Source organism: Ciconia boyciana, chromosome 1, assembly GCF_034638445.1.
Source record: "Ciconia boyciana chromosome 1, ASM3463844v1, whole genome shotgun sequence".
NCBI lineage: Eukaryota > Metazoa > Chordata > Aves > Ciconiiformes > Ciconiidae > Ciconia > Ciconia boyciana.
In genome coordinates, this window is record NC_132934.1 from 205530897 (window position 1) to 205547969 (window position 17073).

At 37.2% G+C, this 17073-nt stretch overlaps 1 protein-coding gene across 2 annotated transcripts in view; it reads right to left on the reverse strand.

Moving 5' to 3' along the window:
* ARHGAP42 (Rho GTPase activating protein 42) overlaps positions 1-17073 on the reverse strand; it is a 173129-nt gene that overhangs the window by 103621 nt on the left and 52435 nt on the right. For both annotated transcript variants that reach the window (XM_072850669.1, XM_072850668.1), the window contains exon 3: positions 10411-10472. In XM_072850669.1, coding sequence (XP_072706770.1) covers positions 10411-10472 — 62 coding nt within the window. The remainder of the gene's footprint in view (positions 1-10410; positions 10473-17073) is intronic.

Sequence of the window (17073 nt, forward strand, 5' to 3'; positions counted from 1 at the left end):
CTAAGAGATGAATGTAATTGGAAGTTGTATTTTGTTTTAACAACTATTTCATGAATGAACATGTCCAGGCATAAAGCCAAAGTCAGCTGAGCTGTTTGTAATGGTACCATGCCCAGGAACTGTTAACTCTGAGATTGGAAGTATGTATCCTTTCAGGAAACAAAAGCACGTGTATGAACATCTAAGATATTTTCCGAAGAAAGGTAGGTTAGCCATAGAATTCAACTATTCAGAGATAAATGAACTTTTATATATGCAGGATCCATAGAAAATCTTTCAATATGTCCATGCTATCGACAGTGTTAACTCTGTGTGTACAGCGCTCCAGTATCCCAACAGAAATTTAAAGAGTAAATTAGAAACATGCAATGTAAATGTAAATGGTCAAGCTAATTCCTTAGAACCACAGGAAAAGGTCATGATGTTCCTTTAAAAAACAGACATAACAATAAATAAACTAATATGAAAATGCAATATATGAAGTTACAGAAAAATTTAAATTGATTTCATACTGTGAAATACAATTTTATAGCCACATACATACAAAGCTTTACTGTGAAATGTTCCGAGGTTACTTAAGCCTCAAATGCTGAAGAATTTTAATTTAGAAGGTTCTGCCAATTGTCAGTGATGAAAGTTCAAAATGAGCATTTTGGGAACAGCACACAAAATTAAGAAAAGGATGCAGGACACGGGATGACACGTGTCATGACAAGACATTTAGAGCAAAATGGCTAGAAGTAGTATCAGATACAGGTTTCTTAGTCTTTTTTCTGCTCTCATGCAAATATGACTAACAACATAAATCCATTTAGAAAGCGCTCATTTAGCTTGTAAAAAGATACCAACACAGTGTAAGAGCCAGCTAAGGGGGAGAGAAAGGTCTGGCATGCTTTCTTTAAAGGTAGTCTTTTACTGAAGGACAGGTATCCAAAGAAGCAGCTCTCACAATATTCTAATCTTTAAGGCTACTAGACTCTGTGGTCCCATCATTCGAAACCTTCTGCAGGACCACGTGACATGGCTTCCAGATTTCTGCTATAATTTCCTTCTACCACCAAAAAAATAACCTCTTTCCTTGACCACAACTAGTTGTAACAGCAGGGCTGCAACAAACATTGCACTGAGAGCTAGATTTGCAGGCATTTATTTTGGCGGTCATGCTAGCTTAAGCAGAATTTGCTAATCTTGCATTGCTTCTTCGTGCTCCCTTTGACTTCTTCCTTTGCCTTCTGTTGTGATGCTGAAACAGCCTGTGGCAACATGGCTGAAAAACAACCTGCAAAAAATTTTCTTTGGTTTACTTTGCTTTTAGCCAGGTCAGTTTTCTGAAGTGGGTACATAATAAACTAGCACTGCTGCCAAGGGGAAAAAAAAAAAAAAAAAAAAAGACAAAACTGTTAATCTGTTTCAGTCTCAGTTCAAAGTAAAAGCACTTGCTCAGGGAGAGGCATTTAAGAAAGTTTGTCAAAGTAACAATAATTTGAGCTTGTCAAAGTAACAATAACTTGAGATTCTAGAGACATTTGAAAAGAATAAAAAAAGCAATCTAAGTGTTCTGCAAACCTTAAGACAATGTCCTAATGAGAACACTTCAAATAAAACATCTGTGTGGGTAAAATAGCTATGGGCCCATGCAGATTACACTGGTTCCCCAAGGGAGAATATCAAGCTGCCTTGACTTTAAAAAACATAACTTACATGCTTTCTTGTGAAAAGGTGTGTGTGGGGGTTTGTCGTTTTTTGTTTGTTTTAAATAAAGGCATCTTTGTTTCTACATACCCTTTGGTACATAAAGTGCTTGTGTTGTTATTAATTTTAAATTCCATTTCCCAGGACAGTGAATAAGAACAAGAAATATAGGGGTTTCAAACTATTCTGGAGATCAGACTAAATGAAGAAAAATTCAAAAAATATATTGTTTGTAGGAATGAAGTACCTTTTCTCATACTACTGGGAGAAGGGCAGATAATTTTTTTTAATGGATTCTGAATTTAAGTGGTTGACTGTTAGATAACAGCATGTTCTGACATACTTACAGGCTAGTAATGGGGTACAGCATGTACCCTCTGTTACGAGCAACTCCATTCCCTCCCTCTGCAGTCACAAAATAAATGCATAAAACTTTTAAGGCTATAAGACTGGCTGATCCATCAAAACTCAGGTTCCTTTAAAACACTCATTTAGAAGTGCAAATATCTTTCTTTTCTCTGTCAACAGTCATCTGAGAAGACATTCTGTGACTGCGTTGAAAGCCAAAGTATCTACAAGTTGAAACAGCAACTACCTGCATTTCTGTGAAGACTAAAATGCCATTAAAGTAAACTCATTCCAGCCATGCTACTCAGTGAATGCCTCTCAAAACACTTTGGGAAGTTGCTGTCCTGTAATGCAAGATCACATGCATTGAAAAACAGGGAATATGAAATGAGTATATGAAATTGAGAAAAAATTAGATTTATAAAATGAGAAGTATCAAGCGGCTTTCCAACTAACCCTTCATTTTGTACTTTTACTGAAGGGAGGCTTTCATCTGTCTGTCTCTTGATGATACTTTTCAAAATTGGGGATGGCAAGCAATATCATTTTGTGAATGTTCTCTCCTAACTGAAAAATGCTGCAAAGTAAACCAGAAGTTTTCAGAAATTTGGCCATAAGTTACTGTTTTACTGACTGGTTTTCAATAATCACTTCCTATCCTTATTGCAGTCACTGCTGATTAGTCAATTAAGAACTGCAAAGACTGCTACTAAGGCACCAAGCCAGCTCACCAGGACACTGTAAAAATCATGGGATTGTGTACAGCAAGCTGTTAAATCTTTTAATAAAATGCTTCATAGACCAAAGATTAAAGACTCCCTGTAATCATTTTATATTGTAATAAGGAGCAATCATCCTAGCACCTTCCTAGTCAGATATCCATAGGGAGGTAAATGCAAATACAAGCACCCTGAATATAGAAAGCAGGAGAAACTGTAATAGTTAACTGCATCAATTACATTAATCTACAGTGTAGTACTCCTGCAACACACATTGTAATTTAAAAATGAATGGATTTTCTTTATTTCCATTCTCTGCAGAAAACTGAAGAGCAAATACTATAAGGACACTAATTATCAAAGCCTTCTTACTAAAGCCTTGCATACTGTTTGTATAAGATGTTAGAGGTACATGGATGTTCAGAAGTATTGTAAAAAAGGACCAGAGCTAGTGAAGCCCCTTATCTCCACACCCCTTTCCTTTCCTCTTGAACAATCATCCCAGGTCCTACTTCACAGTCTCTTGGCCCCATCAAGACAGACAAGTGCTCCCAGTTTGATGCCAGCTAACCAGCCAACACAAAACAGCAGAGATTAACGTGACATCTACACTTTCACACCTCTGACAAAAAATGTTTACTACAAGAAAATAACTATGTCACAATTCAACTCTATGACAACTATCTTGGAAAATAGCAAAGACTGTCTCTAAAAATAGTCAGATTGCTTTCTTCCTCAACTGGTAGGTTCATGAGGCAGTGGAATTATCCAGGACCAAGCTGAGGAGGACAGGGTGCAAAAGGCTTTGCATATGCTACGGTTCTTCACTGTGGACATTCATATCAATAGGAAACAATTCACATTTTCAAATGAAAAAGAAAAAAGAAAAGAGAAAGCTGCTAAGAAACACAGTGCAAAACATGAACAGTAGGTTCTCTGCTGACTACTTCATCATAAAACCCTGAGCAAATTCTGTAGTAATGGCATTACTCTGTCATAGCAAAATGATTCCAGAAGTACCTTCTGCAAAGTTAAAGAAAAGAGGGACCTATTATTTTGAATCCCAGATGTCAAAAGGTGGGCAGTAACATGGATGTGACGGACTAGTTGCAACTAGTGAGATCAGTTTGATCTTTTAAATATTACCATAATCAAATGTCACAGGATTACTTCAGGTTTTTTTAATTTCCACAAAAATAATGGAAAAAATATTTTAAAGAATGAAAATTATTAGAGAAATCAGAGCTACACTTTAAACAAATTAGGAATGTACCAAGTGTAAATCTGAAAAGTAGCACTAAGAGCTCCATATGCACTCCTAGACATTATTATTTGAGAAAATTATGGAAGCTGACGCAGTGTCATCTGGAAGAGCCAGCTAATGATCTATACTAAGAGCACCCATAATTTTATCCCCAAATTGTCTGGCCTAGTATGTGTTTTTCATTTGGGGAAAGTTCAGAAATGTCTATGCATACATACAGATGTTAGAAGTTAAACTACATTAATGATAACAGAACAGGAGCTGTTTAGTTTTATTACTTTGTTGGGTTTTTTTAATTGAGCACAAATGCTAAGAAACATTCACTGAACACATACAAAAATATTGTACTTGAGCGGTACAGAGAACGATAGTAAACAGGATTCCTTCTAGCCCAAGACACAGCAAGGGGGAAAGCTGCATTGCAAGTTCTCCCTCTGCAAGAACACACCAAAGGATCATGTTGCAGATCTGCTCTCTAGGAAGCCTGTATGAGAGAAATATGCCTAACACTTGATTCCATTGATCAGTTATAGTGGTCACAGATAACATCTGTAGGCAGGTGCTTTTTGATAGCAACTGTATCAAAGAAATTACTATCTTCTTGATAGTAATTCTGGCCCAGAAATACATCATTTTCCTTGCATGCACTGAAGTGAAGGGAAGGAGCTGTTAGAAAGTCAGGGCCAAAGGAATTATTTTTCCAGCTGGATCACTTCTCCAATTATGTTCACTACACAGTCACACAAACACTTGTACCAACACAACAGGGAAGACTGGACATTTTCTTAAATGGTCCAAGAAATACTCTACAAATATGCGATTAATATGAATCCATAAACATTCTTCTAGGTGTCGCTGAACTCCACTTGAGTTACCTCCCAATTTTTACGTTGACAGTAGTTGGGACACAAAGCTGACTCAGATTTGGGGCAGAAAGCTGGTTCTGAAAACCATTCACTAGTTAAAATTTTCTGTAGCAAAGTTACTCCAACCATTCGAGAACTAAAGCACAGCAGAAACCCATACACTGCTGCTGTCTACATCCTCTCATTTCTGCAATAATTTCCAAGGCTAACAGGCAAAAGCTTCAACAAAATAGTATTACATTATTTTAAAAATAAGAATTCATATTATATTACATATAGTAATGACAAACCATATTCTTCTCCAGAAGAGACAGATGAAAAACATAAGCAAAAATTATTCTATAAACTAAAATAAATGGAATAAATTAGCATCTTCCACAAAAATTGAAGATTCACGCAAATTAACCATCTAGAAGGTAAAAATTCACACACGTCCCGAAGAGAAACATATGCACACACTGTCAGTTAATTACTTTTCAAGCATCTACTTACGGTTGACATTATCTGAAAAGTTCCCATTTCTCTCCACAGACTCCATAATGTGAGTCTAGACTGGAAAAGTGTAAATGACTGCAGTGTACATGCAACCATAGGTTAGGCAAATTTCACCTGTATAGACAAAACTTACTCTTCTCACAGTTTGGGATCTGAGACAAATTCCAGGAGGATGAAAAGGAAGTGGGAAGACAGTTCTGCTGAAGGCTGAAGATACTCTACTAAACTCTCCAACACTAGGAAGTATCCATGGCTTGTCCAAAGACTTCCAGGAGCAATTTACAGTAAAAAGAGATGAAGCAGCAACCACCGATCTCTGCACTCTGAGGCCCAGCTGTCCTTAAATGTTGCAGATTTGGTTTTCTTCTAGCAAAGCAACTTCCCTTTTGAGCTCTTAGAAGTAGATGTTTCCCCAAACCAGTCCTTTAGATCCCCACTTCCCTTGCCTAGAAGGCAAAAGAGGACTAGGACATAATCTGCTGATGCATTGCCCTACTCTGCAGACCTTTCCTGTCCACTTCCAGGCATGAAAAAAATTATGCTGGTGGGGACATAGAGATTTGGCGCTGATACCTCTACGCTGCATACAGAATAAATTCCCTAGTGTACTCAATAACAGGAGAACAAAGAATGAGGTGTTTTTTCTTTTGTCTTTTTCACTCATTTCTCCCAATATTTGCAAATGGCTCAGATCAGGAAGTGGAGCAGAAGAGTCTCTTATAAAAGGCAATGGGGGAACTGGGTAGCAAGCAGGGTTATAATGACAGAAATGGTTAGTTATTTTTGAAGTAAGACTCAAAATGTTTGTTCTGGTTAGTTCTTAGGAAGTAAGACTAACAACTGTATCAGCAAGAAAGAAAAAAAAAAGGGGGGGGAAAACGTCTCAAGGGCTGAAGTGTTAACCTGTGGCTGAGGACTAGTAGGTCTGATCTGCCAAAAAGTTTAAAGGGTGCTGAGATATGTCATTGCAATTAATGAATCCCAGGTCTCCAAACAACATTGATCGAATTTATTTGAACTAAAGCTACTCAAACAGTCCTCCTTGTAGACAGTCTCTTCTCATCCTGAGCTTCCAGGTGTCCAGCCTTCCTTGTTGCCTATCTCTGTATCTTTTCTAGTCTATATAACGCTTCCTGACCAGAAATGCATATAGCAAGTATTCAAAATGGGAGTTCACCAAAAAGGTTATGAAGGCATGTGATTTGTGTCCAATAATTTTCCCAATGATTTCTAAAACTTAGCTTGACTGACAGTGGGCAGTAAGCTAATGGTCTTAAAAAAACCCAAAGAAACCCAACAACAACAAAAACCAACAAACAACAAAACAAACAAAATGAACAAAACCATTCAAATCAGTATTTTCCTATCTTGCAGAATTCCATTTACCAAAGAGATGGATTTCTTCTGCAATTAATATCCAGTATGTAGGAGGAAGAAAAGGGGAAGAAAATCAGAAATAAATAAATGTAAAAATAATTTTTATAACAAAATAAAATAATTCCATGCTGATTTACTGCTCCTTGTTCAATAGAAAACTCAGTTACTTAGGAAATGGGTATTTCCAAATTACTAGTCTGATGTACAAATTCAGAAAGTCTTTCCAAAGAAGTTAGGTTAACAACACAGTACATACTACCTTAGTTGCTCAATAGGATATGACAGGCCATCTTAAGTGTAAGGAAAAAAAACCCAAATGCCAAAAAGCAGCTTTGAGATGCTTTTTAATTAATTTACAACAGCAAAAATGGGGGGCAACACAAACAAACCCAAACAAAAACCCAGTCCTAATTGCAAGGAGAAGAAACCCTCGTATTTGTGATGTTGTTCCTTCATTTGTAGTAATATGCTTTCAGACAGTCTCCTTGCAGGCAGGTTCTTACCAAAGAGATTAATTTAAATGCCAAAATTGGTATGAGAGGTGAAGAGCACTGAAAGCAGTTACCAAGTATATCAAAACATCATTATACACTATTTTTTGTCATTTTAAGAGAGCGCCCTTGTGAACCAAAATGCCAGGTGTATGCTCTGCAGTCTTAGGGTGCTAGTATGTATGATTTTATGACTTCTCCCCTTTATAAACTGAGTAATAAGCAGCACCTGTGGATAGAAGACTGCTTACTCTTCTGATTGAATCTGTAACCTATTTCACATTACAGGGCAAAGGTTAATTCTGCTCAACAACATGCTGTGTCCTTCAGTACCTGATTTTATGTACCATTCCATGGATAGCTGGTTTTAATAGTTAATTTATTTTTCTTCAAGTGCAGCTTTTGAAACTGAGTATTTTGATGCCTTCCCTGGAAGCAGATAGTATCGGACCCCTTGTGTGAGGGTAAATACAGAACCACAATGAGAACATCCAGTTAATACAAAAAAAGTCCACAACAATGAGACACTCTCTGAAGCATGAAGATTATGAGATACAAAGAGACACATGTTAGAAAGAAAAATATTCATCGAACATAGTACAAAACTATCCACTTCAGAATTTTTGTATTATCCCCTGAAGTATTTCATATTGGTCAGGAATTCAAAGTAACCATACACATCTCACTGATTCATGATGCCAGAGAGAAAAGCTCTGGGACCATTCATCACTTGCCAGCAACCCATAAAAACTTGGGTAAATAGCAAGGAATGTAACAGTTAAGAGGCCTATTTCAGTTTGGGATTTAGTAAACTTTAAGAAATAATCAGGAAGTTACGTTCAAGATAACATAACACTCAAGAGAACACATTCAATGCTTCAAATTGATAGGGGATGTCAAGGAAGAGGAATTCAGTAGCATGAACCAATTCATCTATTCTTGTGTCAACACAGCATAATCCTATGAAAGGAAAAGGAATTAGTATTTTATATCACTCCCAGTACATTTGTTATATGTTTGTTATGAAGTTTACTAACAACATCAAATGAATAGGAAACATAAATAATGCATGAATCTCTAAAATAAAAAAAGCATATAACTTATTTAACAGAAACAATGTAAATTCAGCAAGAGCGGAAGGAAATTATTTTAAGTAAGTTCCCTTGATATAGATCCAAATATTCATGTGAAATTAAATTATAGCATCTCTATTGTTCCCTAATAATCACTGGGAAATGGAGGTCATTATTTTACATTCCCTGGTGGCTTGTTGCTGAAGTCATTGGAAAGGCAGTGGGGATGAATCTGATTTTTTATCCTATTGGTATGCTACTTGTAAAACCCAAGAGTCAGAGCTGTTTGGTTGGAGTTTTTTTAAGGCACCATTTACCAACAGCATCATTAAATTAACAACACTATGAAATGAGAAATATCAAACATAAGGCAGTATATCATAAAAAAGGTTTCTTATGAGTTATTTTTTCCTTCATTTGCTTTTTAAGGGGAAATGTTTGGTGCATGATCTCTGTTTTTTCTAAGACTACTAGCCAATTTTTTAGCATCCAGAAATAAAAGACAAGGATAAAAGAAATTGACTTATAATAATCACTATCTTATTACTGCTGCCAATAATAACGGCTGCAAAGCTTTACACAACAGAATATTTATTTATGTGATACAGTTTTATTTAACCTTACACTTCAGTGTTTTTCCCAGTAATACTGTTCATATCATCTTGTTTCGTTAGCTTCTTCTAAAGAAAACAAAAACAAGTTCCTTTTGGTTCTTTATGCAAGAAGGACAGAAGACTTGCTAAGCACCTCTCAAACTATTTCCTTGACCACTGGAAACAATTTATACATTCAGTGGGCAAGCACTCCAATACACCTCTCTGTTCACCAAAACAAAAAAATAATTTTACTTATGAAGAATTTAATGGGCATCAGATAAGAAATAAATTGGTGATATGAAAATATACTTTCCACATTCAAATCTGATTCATGCACTCATATGCATGCTCATAAATTAGTAATATAAAATTCAAGGCAGGGAAACAAGATCATCAGCTGATAGCTAAAATTAACATCTGTCATTCCATATTCCTGTCTTTCAATGTCACACACTTCAAGAATTAAAAGGAAGATGTAAACGGTATTATGAAGTGTGTCCATAAATAGTCTCAACACTGACTAGCTGCTTTTCTCCAAGCCTTCTACAAAATGTCAGAAAGAAAAAGCTTTTTTTTTAAAAAAAACTTTTGCAAGTTTTCTCTTTTTATGCAGAAGTAACAGAAATCAAATTCTTAATGACCTGGATGCCCTGTCTTGAGCTTTCCAGTCAGCTGAGAACTCTTTCTAAAATCATCACTAATCTGCAAATTGGCTGGCTTGAAGTGCTTCCAGCAGAGGAATCAAAGTGTATGCATAATGCTCCATACTTCCTCAGAAATAGGCAAAAAATATTCTGAAAGTTTCACAGTTAAATCACAAGTTTGTCAAGCAGAAAACTCTTATTATTAGCAATCTGTTCAGCATCTAGCATGGCACACTGATCCTCACAGGGACCTCTGGATTCTATGATGGCATGCATAAAATGGAAACAAAGGGAATAAGAATACCACAATAAAGGACAAACCTGACAAGTCTGATGTACTCTGCAAGAGTTTCTCAGAGGTGATGAATTTGGTTTCTCACCACTTATTTATCATATTCTTGGATTACTAGTATACATTCACTGGACAATACTCTAATAAAAGTATTTCATTAAATATAAATACCAATCTACTTTTCTACTATAAGCTCTTTGTTTACAGTTTACTTTATTGCTGTGTCTTGTAACTAATAAGACAAGATGGGAGAAAGGAAAGGTACAGCAGCATTCAGAGGTTATTTTGGGGTGGGGAGAAGGGAGGGAGGAAATTGTGAGAAAACAGTTTTTAAGTCAATGCAAAAGTATTTGGCTGAACACTCTATTAAAAATTGCTGCGGTCTGTGCTAGCACATTTCTGCCTTTGCAGAATGAAGTGATTCTTATGAAATACTTAACATCTACTACACAAATAAAAAAATAAAAATAGCAGTTCAGGAGGAATAGCAAAAAAAAGTACTATTTTATACAAAAAGAGGCCCAATGCAACATATTATTGCCAGAAAACTTACCAGTCGTCTCCTCTCTTCTTCAACAGCAATCAGGAGCCGAGCAAACTCTTTCAGTGACTGGGCTGAAAAGAAAACAGAGAAAAAGAACATCCTGGTCAACATTACGTTTTAAGACCAGATGAGTCCATTATCTGGATTTAAGTTGTAGTGATAAGACACTGTTCTTATATAGTATTTCACTGAAATCAGTAGTCATTAAATGAGGCACAGACTGAAGTGAGCAGCAGGTCAAGAGCACGTAAAAAAACAAAAGAAAAGAAACTGAGTCTTAAGAGTCATGTGTATTTAAAAAAAAATAATTTTTAAATGGAATACAGCAAACGCATTTTCCTGAAAGTGCAAAGATCAGTCTCAAAACAAAGAATTCTACAATCAGCCACAAACCTTACTTTAGCACACAAGGAGCAGAAAGAAACTGCAAAGAAAAATCTTGAGCTTCTCCTATTAAAGTGCAGCAACAAATATTTGCAAGGACTATGAAAAATATTCAGGTAAAAATTTGAAAGTCAACATTTTAGAAGAAATGTGTTACTTATGCCAAATGTTTAGGTTTAGGAGCTCTTTGGCTTTATGTTTTGCAAGGACAAGCTCTCAGGTGATGAGAACAGATGATTGACTTATAAGCAAGCTTTGAATTGTTACAGCTGTGAGAGTGTCTTTGCTCAAAACTGCCTTCAAATAAAAGTCAAAGGGTTATGGCGGATGTCAACAGAAACATAATAAAAGTATTAACCCATAAAAGAGGGCAAGAAATGGGAAAACATTCCAAAAACTCTTAAGGCTTTATTCTCATGTAAGCAAGTGATGCAAATCTCTCTAGAAAAATCTATCTTTCCATTTATATTACTTTCTCAAGGCCATATGGGTTGTTCAGAATTCAGCATCACAGTTCCACAGACAAAAATGCCAGAGAAGAATCATGTGAAGAGAGCTAGTAGGTCTTTTTACTTTCTCCTGATGCATCTAGCAGTAATTGCTGCCAATGACAGGATGCTAAATTTCATGGTTTCAAGCTCTGATCTCAGAATGCAGATTCATAAATCCTACAGCTTCTCACAACAAACTTGAGGCAATCTAAATCATCTTTTAAAGAGGAAAAAAAACACTGAAACAAAACTTATAGAACTTCTCAAAGGAACATGCTTCAAAAAGTCTTCACAGTTAACCAACATATACTGCTGAGGGTATGCTAACAGAACTCCTGTCCTCTTAGCTATTCTTCCATCTTCATAAGTGTTTTTACAAAATGTGTCACTCTCCAATAATATGGCTTCATCCCCTGTCAGCTTCCCTGAACTATTTAAGGAAATAAGTACATTTTCTAGAGGATCTGCTATGTTCCAGTATCTCTAAGAGGGAACCAGCATGTAGCTTGCCAGCATTCATGGATTGCTACTTAGTTTTTGGACCATACCCAAATAATTTTTATCCTTTATGCCATCTGGACATTGCAGAGGTCACCCTTGCATTCTTCTTGCTCTCTCAACTTTTACAGCTGAGGAACACTTTGCTGTTTGTTCCAATTTCTTCTGCAAGACCTTACATAGTTTATTTTTTTGCAGCTGTAATGCTATACCTGCATATATTGACCTCTAAGTCTTTCTTTGCTGACAAATCTGTTTTTCCCCATTATTAACTCATGAGCTCTTTGTTTAGTCCAAATACATCTGGTAAGTTAAATGTCCATTCAGGTGGGTCTCAAGCCTTTTCCTTTAATATTTTTCCCTGAGAACACAAACACCAGAAAATTTTGCCACCTTTTAAGTAAAAGAAATTCTAGGCCTCCTGCACAAACTTCTGAACTCCTCGACTCAGGCTTACCAGCTGAGCCTTTCAGTTACTGACTTTCAGTTACTTACCAGCTCAGCCTTTATCAGAGTTATGCCTTGAGATCAAGAACTTAAGTTTGCTATCCACTGAATTAACTCAGTCTCTTAGAGTCAGCTCATAATATCCCAACTGCCAAAATCAGGTAAAGAAATAGATGATGAACTGACTGGTTAAGTTACCTGATAAGAAATCTGTTGAGTGTTGCATTCAAGAATATCTATGTACCCATTATGAAACCCTAAAAACTAAATAAACAATGAGCCAAATGCACATGGCCAAACTATTTCTTATTTTCACACTCAAATGCCCCAAAATTTAACAAGAAACGATTCTTGCCTGTAGAAAAGAGGACAGAGCCAGTTCATCCCTTGCACATGTGGCAGAGTGATTCTTTACCCACCATTAATCTTTTCAAATAAACTAGATAAACATATTGTTTGAATTTTATTACCTATTCAGGGAATTAGGATGCACTTCAGAAAAACAGCTGACTTTCTAGTAAAGCCAGCAAGAGAAATTGTTTCCAGATTATTTCAGTGAAATAATTGGTCATTTTTAACCACAAGATGATGTGTTACTGCAGTCACATGTTAAAACTCCATTCCCCCTCCTTTTTTCGCTTTTTTACTGTGGAGTCACTCACAGAGACAGAACTATTTCAAAGAGAAATGATCATACCAAGCACTATATCCTTGTGAGGACAGCAGATCCAGAACCTACTGAAATTTAAGTTTTCCCTACCCACGTCAAGCCTTACGGTACTCTTCACTTAAGTTTCTGATCACATCATTAAAACCATCCTTAATACAACAAAGGCTCATGAAATTTTTTTCTTCATCATCTGCAATGCAAAAGTTAATACTTTACACCTTTCAGCAGCCAAGCACAAATACTGCCAGTTCCCAGCCCCAAGGTATGGGCAGGACTTAATCTAAATCAAACAGAATGGGTGGGGGACAGGTAGGTAAATGCAATACAGTTGTGAAGAAAAAAAAAAAAATCATCTCTGGTCAGGCAATATTCAGAGTTTTAGGAGCAAAAAGATAGTAAAGAAAGAACAGCAGGAAGCAGGAATTGGGCAGAAGGATGACTGGAAACTGTGAGGAGGAAGAAAAAAAACAAGAAACAGTAAGAGAAGCTTTTGATTCATCTTCCTAATTTCAAGGCAGAACCAAAGGGTTTTTTAGTTTCAAAGTCAAAACTTTTGCTTAGGTTTTAAATAAAACCAGGATAGAGAAAAAAAACTGTAAAAATATGTTCTTTAAGTGTGCAAATCAAGATTTTCCTCAATGTTTAACACTAATATAAAGGTACTAATATGTCCCCTATAAAGTGCCTCAGCTAAAACTGAGAAGCAGTCTCTGTCTTCTCTTCCCTGTTGCCTCACCTTTGGGGGGGGGGGGTGATAAAGGTAAAAATTTCACTAAGCGCACAGAACCTACGCTCCCCAGCAGCACTAAGACAAACCGTTCCCCTGATCCTAGCGACACCTTTGCTGCAGAGACACCTTCGCATCGATACCGACCACGCCTCCGCTCTTCGCTGCCCAACACCCACATCCATCCCTTTTGGGCCAGTCAATGCCCACGAAGCCACGGAGCATCCTTTCCCAGCTCAGGAGGTGCACGGGGAGAGCAACAAGTGCATCGTGTAATTCAGACTGTAATGAAGGATGCACGCCCAGTACGCAGACAGACCTCAGCAACATGGACATCTCTGGTGACCTCACTGGTTCTTCTGCCCTTGCAATGGCACCACATAACGTCAAAAAAGGCTTTATCATCACCAGCTCTCCTACAATAGCAGTGAGCATTGCAGTGCTTCCGAGCCTTTCATGTTATTATACCCTTCTTCCCATACATCCCTCACTCAGTCTGACCTCATTAAAAGCCAGCCTGTCCCCAGAGAACTTCACCTGTGCTGGAAGCTGCAGTGGGAGGTGGTAAAGAAGGGAAGGCAAGACAGCCCTCGCTCCTCTTTCCCCCGCATACATTTCTCCCTTCTTCCTCCCCTCTTTTCCCACAGCCCCGCTCTGGCTGCAGACAGGTGACAGCTCCACCTCACCCGGGGCCGGGGCTGGGCAGATGGAGGGGTACACAGTGGGAGCCCAGTGTGGGGCTCGGGCCGCCGCGGGACGGCTCGCCCGCAGGGCCGCCGGACGCCCCCAGAGAGCTGGGCAGGGCCTCGCTCCCCTCCACAACCGGGCCCCCTCTCAGGATTTCAGCACGAACTCGAGGCACAGGGTACACGCACCTAATTCTGGATTCCCAGCTCTCAACAGGAAACAAACAAATATTTCAACAATAATAATCGGAGGTGCTTTTGCATAGTTAAAAACCGGAAGATTTAAAAATCAGAACCATTTGTGTCAGATGCAGCCCACTGCTGTCTGTCAGGAAGCCTGGGAATTACACACGGGCCTCACAGTCTTTTCTTACTAATTCTGCAACATTTTTAATTTTTTTCTCCCCTTCTTTTTAATCAGAATAGACACAGAAGAATTAAAGTGAACTTTGTAAATACAAAAGGGGGTGGGGGGAGGAAGAGTCAAATATTTTACAAGAGGAAGTGTCATGGGAATGTGCTGATAAGAAATAAATTCTGAAAACATACCAATCATATAAAGTACAATACGTAACCTAACTTATATGACATACGAAGGTATTTTTAATTATTTTCAAAAAGCATTATTGTTATTGGTGGCCCATTTTAAGTAAAACAAAGTGCTGCTTTAATACTTTATTCTGAGTCATTAGGAGATACTAGCTTACAAAGTCCAAATAGTTTTACAGTCTGCTTTTTATTTAAGGGGTATTCAAAGGACTTGTAAGATACACTTGGCATCATGATGGAAATGATGCCTGTGAAAAGCAATGCCCAACAAGTAAAAACAAATGTATATGCACCCAGCTGTACACTTGTGGTCTCATTCATCACAAGTAAAACAGGTCGCCAGCTGTTTTCTCTGGAGTGTTCCCAACCCAGAAATAATTTGCTGCAAAATTTCCCTTGTTCAGGAGAAATAGCTCCCATTACTTTATTTAAAAAAAACCCACACTATTTATTTTTAAATGAAAAGTCTTTTAATTAATTTGCTTCATAAGGAAGCAAACTAACAGTACCAACAGCTTAAACCTTAACGGTGTAGATCAACAATGTCCTTTCTTCCAAAAGATGCATGTGTTTCATTTAGTTTTTTATCCCTATCATTTCAAACATACGGTACAGCTCCACAAACCACTATACTCGCATAATCAAAACAGAATTGAAGCTTAGTGTAGGACTAAGTGAATGAGGGAGAAATGAAAGAGGATAGAAAATTATTTATCTGAATTTATAGAATGCATTATTAAAAATATGCCTCATTTATGCACTAGAATTCTGGTTTACTGCATTAAAATCAACCCAGTGGTTCATAGGAAAAAACAACACATACTTAATAAACTTTATAAAGTTTTTGTTATATACTTGTGTAGAGAATGTATCACCTTAAAACAGCATGCCTACGGACATTATTGAAGCTACTCTATCAATAATTAGCTTAATACTAAAGAGTACAGTGTTACATTGAACTACTGAATGTTACATACAATAGGTATGATGCCATCTATATGTAATGAGAAAATGAAAGCAATGTGTATGAAACAGAGAAGTAGTTTTATATGACCAATACTGAATTTCAAAGACACAAAGCCAAGTTTGGAAGGTAATGTTTAACTTGAGATAGAATGGAAAGTTACTGCGGAAGACAGAATAAAAATACATGTTCTTTTCTGTGAAATGGACTGATGGTTTAACTTATACTTACACATGCAGTCTTAAACAATGCAGCGGCTATTTTTAAATACTCTAAAGTACACTAAACAACATTTTATAGTATTCTAAGTAGATATCACGACCATCTTCAGATACGTGAATGCCAGCATGGAAAAAAATATACATACAGAAATCTGTCTTTTGTTCTTATGACATCTTGCTGTATAAAAGGCGAAAATGTGCAAGCCTGTCAGAGATTTCCTTATATCTTCCTGATCTGACCGGGGAAATGCCAGGACTGTGCTGTTCATTGCTCCCGACACACTTTGGCAGGAAGGTCAGTCAAGTACATCCTCTCTCCAGAGCTGGTCATATGTAGCATAGACATGCTCTGCATTATAGCAGGCTCTGCATTCATGCTTGAGCACAAACTTTAGCTAAAGTCCAAGGGAGTTTTCCCCAGTAAGTAATAGATTACTGAATCAGAATTCAAGATGGACCTAAGACCCATAAGGAAATTTCCTAAGGATTAACACTTGTTTACTAGACTTCAGTGACGAAACAGAATAAATGTAAGATCCATGAGTGGTGGGAGAAGAGACTTTCTTTTCCAATTCTAAAATGAGAGTAAATATATTATTAAATAGTTACTAATTCACAGATGTATTTCCAGAGCTTTTAATGACTAGCATTATTTGCAGCCACAAATGCTATTTCAAGCAGTTTTTCCAAAAAAACACAACATCAAATAAAATTTCCATCCTTCTTTCTGTGGCTTTAAGCCATATTGAAAAAGTACGGGGGGGGGGAGGAGTAGGGCAAGAGGAGCAACAGATGGTTTCCTGATCAGACAGAAAAATCACAAATTTCAGATTAACACTGACAGGACACCACAAGTATCTGGAATAGAGAGACAATAATCTGCTTCTCAGTAGCTTCTACCTAATAAGAATTGTGGATGTCATAAGAGCCACATAGGATCTGTAGTGTGTATCTGAAGGTAACTAAACTGAGTGTCTCAAAATGGCAAGTTTTCAACACGCCAAAATGTAAATCCAAAGGAGGACTGTCTTGAAA